A 10,810-nucleotide genomic window follows, 5' to 3' on the forward strand; every position below is an offset into this window, starting at 1 on the left:
TGGCATGGTGTGTTAAGAAGAGTTTTTTTATTATATTTATTTGTATCCTACTTTTATTTGTGTAGTTGAGACACAAAGCGACCTTGCCATTGCCTTCTTCTGAAGGAGTCAGGCTGAGGGAGTGACTTGCCCCAAGGTCACTTTGTAGGTTTCCAAGGCTGAACGAGGATTCACATCTTGCCCTCCAAAATCCTCCAACACTCAGACAACTCTACTTATTAAAATTAATTTAAATCTTATTTATATTACTACAAGGGTTTTATCATAGAGCTATCCATTTCTAAAGTAGCACAAACCCATAATATCAGATTATTTTCTTCTATTAAAATAAAAGAAGACGTTACTATTTAGACAGACATCTTTGTTGGGAGGACAATGTTGTGTTAACAGTGAGATGCCAGAATTTCAGTTAGTATTTCCATAACTAATTGTATTTTTCTCTATTTAATGAAAAAACACTATACATCCCTTAACATAAGGACTTGTCAGAAGTAAACATACTGGATTTAACATCAGGGGAAACCTTTACCTTTACTTTAAGAGGAATTAGAACTCTAGATATTTTTCTTCCTATTAAAACAAATTATATAAAAAGAAACAATATCAAAAATAGTGATACCATTATTGAGCCAATTACACCTCAAATAATATTTTATGTGAGCTTTCAAATTCCACTAGCATCTTCATCAGGCAAAGATGTTAAAATCATACAAGAAAAGAAAACGCTCGGTGTTAGAGTCACAGGCCTATATCTTGTCTCAGTTGTTACTTCTGTTGTCAGTTAAGATGAGATATCAAATGCAGGTAAAGTCTGCTTGGCCATATGGGGACTTGAGGCAAAGCAGTAGTAAATTAACTCAGTTGAGATCCAGGCTCTGTATGATTCCCATTTTCTTAAGACAAGAAACATTACATTTTTAAAGAAATCTCTGTTCTGTTAACATCTAGAAACAATTTTATGTGTTGTGTAGGTAAAACTTGCCAATTGTAGTTCAAATGAAAGAGTTGTATCTTTATGAGAAAGTTGTAGAAACCCCCAAGAGATAAGTCCCCATTGATTAACTCTTGTTAAAGGTACAACATTTAATATCTTTCCTCTTTCTTAGGACTTGCAATCTTGCAACATGTTCTTACACCACGAGTGAAGGCTACCCATGTTGCTGTTAATCTGATGAAGACTTATTTGGATGCAGTTTATGATGTTACAGTAGCATATGAAGGCACTGTGGACCAAAATGGGAAAAGGAAAGAGGCACCATCCATGACAGGTGAGTAATGCCTGTTGAATAATACAGAAATACACAGAAGTCTTGTTCTTCTTTTACCCAGTTGAGTGATAAAAATTAGAACCTAGAATGGATTCTTAATGACCTTGTTTCAGTACTCTTGCTCTGCCAGTTTGTGATCTGCCAAGTCAAACTGCCAGATACATTATAACTGCTTTTATTTTTACAGTCCCATTCAGATGAGAAAATCAGGAAGTCTGTTGCTTCTTTGTTAATGTACGCAAAGCAGTGAACATACTCAGAATACTCTAAACAAAAAGACGAAGGCAATCAAGACTTACGTTAAATTTAGAAGTTGATGATTTACATAAAAACTTATATAAGATACATAGTTTTAAATGCATTGCTTAAAGTGTGTTACGTACAAATATGAAATAAGCATGAAATGCCAGCTTCAGTCACAAGTGCAGTTATGGTATTCCCAGATGGGAGCTGTGTTATACACACATGCAAAAAAGAGAACTATAATATGTGTAACTTAAAGGCTAGCAAGTTTTATTTCTCATATCACTTGTGCAGATGCCTGGTGTAAACAAACAATTGCGCAGATTTCGAAGAGAGGTGGATGTGAAATGATAGACGGTGTTCAAATGATGGCTTATAAACCACAGGAAGGGAAATATTTTAATAGGTAATATCTGCACATGGCAACCAACGAAACCTCACTGATAAAACATCATAGTTTGTTTTTAACTTCGTGTACGTGAATGTCAATTTCTGGTGATTGTACTTTTTTAGACTGCTACCACTAAGAGTTTTCCTGGGACAGCTTTGCCAGCATACTTTTCCTTCTTATGAATGGACTGGCCTGAGTTTTATTGTGCTGACTATCAGCCAGATACTCTTTGAATCTTAAGAGGAGGCTTCCTGTCTCTCCAACAGGGAACTACTTACATTCCAAACATTCAGTTTTGTAAATGACACTCTTTGGTAGAATTTTGTTTCTCTTCCATATAAATCAGACATTCTTGTATCTAGCATTTATCTTATAATTGAGGCTTCAAATATTTTTTTAATCACCAGAGCAATGCAGAAAAAATGATGACCCTTATGTTAACATTAAAGGTTTGGGGACAGGGAGCTTCTCTAAAGAATCTTATCAGTTCCCAATTGAAAAATTGGCCTTGTTCTTAACCATCTTGTTTGAGTTGTCTGAAATGTATGTTTATCTCCAGAGAGCATCTCATCCTTTTGTTTAAGATTATTAATGTCACACTTAATTTTAATCTGGGCACAAGATGAACGATCCCATAACCATAGTGAATTTAATGTCATTATGGTCACAGTTTGTGAGTATTTTAATATAAAATCCACCAAAGATGCCCTGGCAGTCTGGAAATACTAATACCACAGCAGTGTATGCCAAATGCTGCTCATTCAAAGCTATAAAATCTAAGTGGTGGCAGCAAGGGAATCCCAAGCATGAAAATGGAAATTAGACTTATTTATTTATTTATTTATTTATTTATTTATTTATTTATTTATTTATTTGCAGCATTTATATTTTGCCCTTCTCACCCCGAAGGGGACTCAGGGCGGATCACATTACACATATAGGCAAACATTCAATGCCTTTTTAAACATAGAACAAAGACAAACAAACATAGGCTCCGAGAGGCCTCGAACTCATGACCTCCTGGTCAGAGTGATTCATTGCAGTTAATTGCAGCTGGCTTGCTCTCCCGCCTGTGCCACAGCCTTGTTAAGTAAAAACAAGTTGTTTTCTAAAGCAAACCAGATTTCAGTGTCTGTCACCTTTATGTATCTGTGTAAGTGGGGTTTAATTGGAGGTGTGGTGTGGTGAACTGTTGTAGAAAGGACGAAGTTTTGGGAGTGTTATGGAGAACACTGGGGACTGATTCTATATTTTCTTTGTTCAATGATGAACTAATTTGATCCCTTGGCAAAAATGCAGCTACTAACCTGAGTTTTATTCTTGTTATAATTAGTAGGGGGAAGGGCAGCTAAAATTCAGTAGTTTATTACTTTTTATTGGATTTTCAGGCAATTATAAGTTGTTGCATTTTGTTGCAAGAAGTTAGTAGCTTCCTTCTATACAAATCTTACTCCTGATTTGAAATGACCATCTTTTGTCATCAGTCCGGAAACGACACTTTGCCTTCAACATACTTCACATGCTTTCTTAGATACAGAACTTGTTCATCTTTCCAGAAATAAAAAATAAAATTCTTTTAGCTGTCATTGGGCATCTAGATTTAATCCAGCTGTTGCTGCAGTATTTTTGCACATGTAAGAATACAGCATGCAGGCAGTACATGCATGCATGTAGGCACATACACACACAGGCAAACATAATATGTTTCTGCTGTTTTCCAGATCAGGGTAATGAAATATAGAGCGGCAATTTACTTTGGAGATGCTTAGAGCTCCTCTGAAGCTCAGCAAAATAAAGGCATACCATTATTTTCTTTCTAGAGTTATGATTAGAGAAAGATATGAGGTTCTCATGCATTTTAATATGTAATCCATAGCATTGGAGGGACAAGGTCTCTTCCAAATTAGAGGAGGGTAACATAAACTAAGCAGAATCAGCCCTGGCTAGTAGGAAACTGGCAAAATCAGCTCTGAATATTCCTTATCTAAGAAAACTCTATGAAAATCATGATGATCCTATTAAATGCCTTGCTTAACTATCAATGTCAAATGCAATGTGTTCCCCTCTGATTCTGACTTAGCCTTGTACAATTTAGTAGGTTCTCTCTTTAGTCCCCAGACCCATTTTCAAAGCTCTTCTGAAAGGAAGATGGGAAACAGGAAAAAAATTCCTTCCTCCTGTTTCTTCTTCCAGCAGGTACCAGTTCCATCTGTGTTTATAAACTTATTGGACCCGCAGCTGTTAAGTGGATAACATACAGGAGTTTACAGGACATTCAAAACCGGGGAAATGTGCTAAACAGACACATACTACACAGTTCAGTCTGTGAATGTAAGAACGTTTTCTAGAATGGCAAATCTGAATCCAAGCCAGTGAATGTAAGCTTCTTTATATTCTTGAATTTAATCCTCAATGCAATACAGTAAAACCCCGCTCGTCCGAGCCTCCGTGCAATCCGAGCGGATGAACGGGGAGGGCCGCAAAGGCCCTCCCTGTTAACCTGCTTGCTGGCATGCGTGTTGCTAGGTAGATAGCAAGCTTCCTAGCAACACGCACGGGGTGCTCGCCCCTTGGGAGGTGCCCCCTGTGTGTTGCTAGGTAGATAGCAAGCTACCTAGCAACACGCAGGAGGCACCTCCCAAGGGGTGAGCGCCCCCTGCGTGTTGCTAGGTAGCTTGCTATCTACCTAGCAACACGCACGGCTGGCTCCTTTGCCACGCCGGGCGCCGGAGCTGCCGGCCCTGGCCTCACGAAGGAGCCGAGGCATGGGTGAACGGGGAGGGCTTTTGTGGCCCTCCCCCTTCACTGCTCAATGGCTGGCACAAACGCCCACCGAAGAGAGAAGTTTCCTCTCCATTCGGCGGGTGCTTGGACCCAGAGAAGCGGCAAGCTCCCCTGAATCCAAACCGCGGCCATGAAGGCTTCCCCTCCGTCGGCCGCAGCCTGAATTAAGGGGAGCTTGCAGCTCCTCTGGATCCAGGCTGCGTCCCAATGGAGAGGTTCCCCTCCGTTCGGCCGCAGCCTGGATTCAGAGAAGCTTGCAGCTCCTCCAGATCCAGGCTGCGTCCCAACGGACAGGCTTCCCCTCCGTTCGGACCCAGCCTGGATTCAGTGGCGCTTGCAGCTGTTCTGGATCCAAACCCCGGCCGAACTGAGAGGAAGCCTGGTAATCCGAGAGATCCGGGTTGACCGAGCTGAGGTTCGCCCGTTTAACTCGGACTACCGTGATTCTACTGTACATGCATAACACAACACATGCCTTTTGAGAGCTAGACATTCCTTTTCTTCTTTCTTATTTTGTTGTCTCCAATACTTCCACTATGTTTAGCTATGAATTATTTCCCACTCCACTCTCCCAAGAATTACACTGTAGATGCATTTAAGCATCCTTGTACACTTCAGTGTGAACAAGAAAGCATGCCAGTGCACATTGCTTGCTTGCTGCCATTGAAAATGGTAGGGGCTATATAAGCCACAGATTTCCTGATCATGGTTTACTCATTGTAACAGCCTAAATTGGAACATGACTTGTTTCTCACTTCACATAACAGAATGTCATGTTCAGGGAGCATAGAATCACAGAGTTGGAAGAGACCTCACAGGCCATCCAGTCTAACCCCCTGCCAAGAAGCAGGAAAATCACATTCAAAGAAAGATGAAATCTTGGATGAAATATACATGTCTACATAGTGTAAATCCATCCTGCATTCTGTTTATTCCACTCCTATCAGTACAAATTATGGAGATATATCTTTTTAAACTCTCTTAAATGGTCTTCATTCTTCCAACCATTTATCATTCTTCTGGTTCTTCTGCAAGCAAATGCAGGTACTTTCTGAAGTTCATTTTTAATTCCTTTATTTTTTGAGACTGAAATTTGTGTTAGAATTGTGTCTTCTTGTGTCTATCATGGTTTTGTTCCCACAAGAGTTCCCTTAATTTAAAATAATTTCTGATTCACACTGAGAAAGTTGTCTCTGCTAAAAAGCTTTTGGTAATGTATGGTTCCCAATTATGTTGTTTCTTGTAAAGACAATTTTTGTTTTAGTACTGCTTCCAAGAATAGCCTTCTGGCAAGTTTGAGAGAACTAAGCCACCCATCAAATCCAGGCATTTCAAGCCAATATTCCTGAAGTTGGATGTAATTTGTCCTTAATGAATTGCTGCAGTGAGCTTCAGCCTTTTTAGTGTGATTACATAAGCCTTTGGGGAGTTGAGCTGATGTGAAATTGAGGGTCATGGGACTATGCAACCTTTAGTGGCTCTTTTGATATAATCCAGCTGTTCTTTCACAAAAACAGGAATGCTGTAAATTGTCCTTATCCACTAGTAAGCAAAAGTGGTTACAGTGACATTGTGTCTTTTCAAAATGAATTGGTCTCGCTAAGATGAACTACATAATTAGCATAGTTTCTTGAAACTCTGATTGTATCCAGTTGACCATTCTCTCCATTGAAAAGCTGGATTTATTTGAGGTGTTCAGGCTAAGAGGGACATAGCATACAGAAGAGAGCAAAGGTTTCTCCCACACTACCGTGGCACTTGGATATAAAAGTTGCAGAGAGAGATGCCAGGGAGCATTGCTGCTTTAATTGAATAGTATATCTTCCTTTTCATTTCATGGTGTAACTTGAAGAAATGATTGAAATTGCAACTTAAGATAGGAGTTTTGTAAGTGGTATAGTTTTAAAAGCACAATACTTTGAATTGACTGTACCTGTCTGGGACATTTCAGATAACATGGGCGGGAAGCATTCTTCCCTTTAATTATTTCAGAGAAACATGTATTTGTTGTGATAATTGATTAAAAAGAACAGTCTCTGTCTCTACTCAATCCAAGCCAGCTGGACTCCTTAATTAAGCAGAGCTACCTTTTGAGCATCTGCAATAATAATTATTATTATCTTCAGAGAAAATTATCAATTATATATTGAAGATTGGTAAAAAGAGGTTTTCACATCACATACTGAGCGGTCATGATTATGATTAATTGGATTTATTCTTGCCCTGCTTATTTCTTAGAATTGAGACCCAAGGCATCTCTGAAAATGGATGGAAAATACCCCCTATTTATTATGATCATATTAGCCAAGGTTCCAATCCTGGTTCTGTTTAAAAAAAAACTGGTTTCTTGAAAGATAGTTTTAATGGTGCAGACCATCTGGAATTGGCTATAATTTTACTAAATAAAAATAGAATACCTTCATTGGAACAAGGGTTTCTCTGCTAGAACAATTGACTGCATGGGCCAAATGTTTTCATAATGCTCTTCTGAATTTTAGATTTCCTTTGTAAGGAGTGTCCAAGAATCCATATTTATGTTGATCGAATTGAATTAAAGGATATTCCAGAAGAACAGATGTATATGAGGAGATGGCTTCATGAACGTTTTGAAATCAAGGATAAGTAAGTAATGAAATGTCATGGATCTACGTCTGGATCATGAGTAGTCCAGCTCTCACCTACAACTCAGCTTAAGGGACAGCTGGCTGGTTGGTACCAACTATTGGTATACTCTTTAGGGCTGCATTTTTTACGTATCATGAAACACTTTCTGATGCCAAAGTGGGGTGTGGAAAGAAGACATTCGAATGTCTATCTTACCAGAAAGGTTTTTAGTAGCTTTGAGGCTATTTCAGCAGGCTTTTCACACTGTTTAGTCAACTGTCAATCTAATTGCCACTATAATAGCATCTTACATCGTTTAAGGTAATAACAGATGAGATGCAGAACTGTTGTATGGATCTTTTAATTATGGCTATGACCATATTGTTTCTATTTAATTGAGATTGAGGTTGCTTTCATTAATTAAGATAGCTACTTGTGCGTGCAGTTTTCCTGAGCACCAAAAACGTGCATGGTTTCTTTTCTTGCTTAGTAGAATTATAGTAAGCTGATTAAGTAGTGAAGCTGATCTGTTTGATATGTCTGCTTGACAGTGATGGGATGGTTTCACGTGGCTGCTCCATTCAGTATATAGAGTCCCTAGACAAAGCAAAGCTGTTGTTTTCCCGACTCCGTTGGTTTTGCCTTCTTAAAGAAAAGATATGTAACCAGTTCATGTACAGTATGACCGATTATCCATGGACTCAGTGTCCATGGATAAAGAAATTAACCATAGAGACATGCTGGAGGCCCTAGAGATAAAATCTGTGAACAATTAGATTCACAAAAATCAAAACTGCAAACATGGAGGGACAACTGTAGTGCAAATAGGGAGTTCACTCTGTTCTGTGGTTTCAGGTATCCAAAAGGGGGTCTTGGAATGTATCTTTGGGGATACAGAGGTCATACTACAGTGCCATTTATCAGCATGCGAATTCTCCCTTGTCACTATCGATTTATAAAAGGTTCTATCCAGAACATGTGATGGCAGAGGGGATAAGATATTCAATTGCTATTCATTCTTCCCTACTTTTTAACCCTTTCTTTGTTTCTAGGCTGCTAATAGAATTCTATGATTCAAAAGATCCTAAAAGGAGGAACAAATTCCCTGGGAAATGTGTTTATTCCAAGCTCAGTCTTAAGAAAACTTTGCCATCCTTCTTGTTCTTAAGTGGACTAACTGTTAGTATGCTACTGACAGAATCTGGACGGAAACTTTATGTGAAAACGTGGATCTATGGGACTTTATTAGGCTGTCTGTGGGTCAGTATAAAAGCATAAAAAGATACTGCGCCTACAGTCCTGTCTTGCACATTGTATCGAACTCTCCTGAATTTATATTAAAGAAATGTAAATAAAGCCTTATTAATGGTACACTGGATTATGTGAGACTTGTGACCTAAATCAGTAATGGTCAGTGCAGAGAATATATATGTATATGTAATTATGTTGCAGAAATTTGAGAAAAAGCAGATAAGCAAAACTTTGTCTGCCTTTTTCTTCCATGAATGGATCTCTATTTGCCCATGATTTAAAAAGAGTATGTGTTCATAGATGTATAGTTTAAGTGGGCCAGTGAATGTATTTACTCATATTTTATGCTTATGTATTTATTTCTGGCCAGTTTTTTCTTCTTTAGTTCACTTCAGCAAATTTTATATCACCGCCGCATCACAAACTAAAAACCAAAGCCTAATGTGTTTTTTTTCTCTTTTAATCTAGGTATGTTTCTCAAATTTGTAAAGAGATTATTAGAGTGTGACAATTCTCTATAAAAAGAGGAGAGTGAACTGTTTATGACAGAATGGGTTTAGCAAATGAATGCAATGTTGCTTGTATTATTTTGCTACCTGACCTTAGTTTAATTGCATAATGTTTTGTTATACACACAAACTGCTTTTTAACTGTTTTGTTTTTCAATCAAGTGCCCTGTGTTGGTGCAGATGTGATTATATGAAGCGTGTGCAAATTTGGACTAACCTACCTATGCTAGATTCCAGAAATGTTTTGGAGCGCTTCGGCTAAGCTATTGTGAGTGCCATAAAACAGCAGTAAACATTCCAAAGTTTCCTGTTACCTCGGGACTACTTCACACAGGATGTTTTGCCTTCATGGAAGCTATCTCTGTATCAACAGGGAAAGCATATACAGCAACTCATTTGTGAATACAGATGGATATGTTTCTGTGACTGTACCAACTGGAAAAGAATTGTTTGGGGAAAGTGGGGGGCAGGGTGGACCATTTTGAAATGACTCTGAGTCATATGGAATTCAGTGAATGTGAACTGCAGTGAACAATATATGGTAACAAGAAACATCCATGTGTTCTTGCCAAAACATAAAAGTATGTGCCTTTGTCTACTGATATTTGAACTTAATATAATATTTCACAATACAATCATTAGCTTAGTAACGAGTAGACTTCTTGGGGGAGTATTTCCAAAGCTTTTGTGGTTAGTGTGCAGTTCTAATGAACTGGAAAAAAATCGAATTTGCACTAATATGCAATTTGCACTGTAGCATATTTGTGAGGGGTGCACACTCTTAATAGTATTTCACCTGCTCAAAAACTATTCTTGTCACTCTTTGGTGATATATTATAAAACTATTTCCTGATGTTAAGGGACTGTGTGTTCTGTACCAAGTCAGGGAATGGTTTCTGTTTCATAGTCAATATTTTGTAATAAAACAAAAAAGATCAAGATTCCACTTGGGTAAAAATTAGAGGCAATTTTTAGCTTTCTGTATTTTTCATATCCAGTTTCTGTTGGCTTTAATGGGGCTTGAATGTTTTTTTAAGACCCAACGTGAATTAAAATGGCCATGTCTTAGATTTTTACAATATTAAATGTGTTTGCCTCTAACTGTAATGAGTAAGCATGACGTTGCTCTTATTTGTTTCTCCTAATACTCATTTCACATACTCAGTTCTGCATCTTAATGAAACAACCTGTATTGAACTCTCAGAAAGGAAAGAATTGTGTATTACAGCTATGAAATGCTGAAATGAGAATGCTTTTTAAGACCAAGGATGTCCTGTCATTCACTGTGATCTACACCTGAAGAATTGCCTTTCAACTTCAGTATTAAAATTCAGAGACATTGATTTGCCTGTCCAGCAGCCCAGAAACCCAACAATAATGTCCAGTTGTATAATAAAAATAAACTGCTTAAATGCAGCGAGGCAGAACGGTTATTTGGAAGTCAGATAAGTAAACACACTACAATATTCCTAAATCTTAATTATCTGGAACAGAGATCATCCCTTCATGAAGCTTATTTTAAACTTAATGTTTTTGGCATAAACTCTCCCAAAGTGCATAAATTATAAAAATGTAATAGAGGCATTGGTTTCATTTCCAGAACATAGGCAGTTTAAAAAAAAAAGGCCACTCACCATTATAGGTCTTTTTATTGATTTTTTTAAAACTATGTCCCAGGGTGACATGCTATGCAAGTTAAGCCTCTCTTAGCCAAAATGCTTTGGATAAGTATTTAATATGTCATCTTCATTTCATTTTGG

At 37.9% G+C, this 10,810-nt stretch overlaps 1 protein-coding gene across 1 annotated transcript in view; it reads left to right on the plus strand.

Moving 5' to 3' along the window:
• Nucleotides 1-10,466, plus strand: part of agpat5 (1-acylglycerol-3-phosphate O-acyltransferase 5) — a 41,044-nt gene extending 30,578 nt beyond the window's left edge. The window contains exons 6-8 of the mRNA XM_003215441.4: nucleotides 1,107-1,268; nucleotides 7,185-7,308; nucleotides 8,343-10,466. Coding sequence (XP_003215489.1) covers nucleotides 1,107-1,268; nucleotides 7,185-7,308; nucleotides 8,343-8,568 — 512 coding nt within the window. The 3' untranslated portion in view covers nucleotides 8,569-10,466. The remainder of the gene's footprint in view (nucleotides 1-1,106; nucleotides 1,269-7,184; nucleotides 7,309-8,342) is intronic.
• Nucleotides 10,467-10,810: the final 344 nt, after the last annotated feature.

The sequence above is a fragment of the Anolis carolinensis genome, chromosome 1 (genome assembly GCF_035594765.1).
Source record: "Anolis carolinensis isolate JA03-04 chromosome 1, rAnoCar3.1.pri, whole genome shotgun sequence".
Taxonomy (NCBI): domain Eukaryota; kingdom Metazoa; phylum Chordata; class Lepidosauria; order Squamata; family Dactyloidae; genus Anolis; species Anolis carolinensis.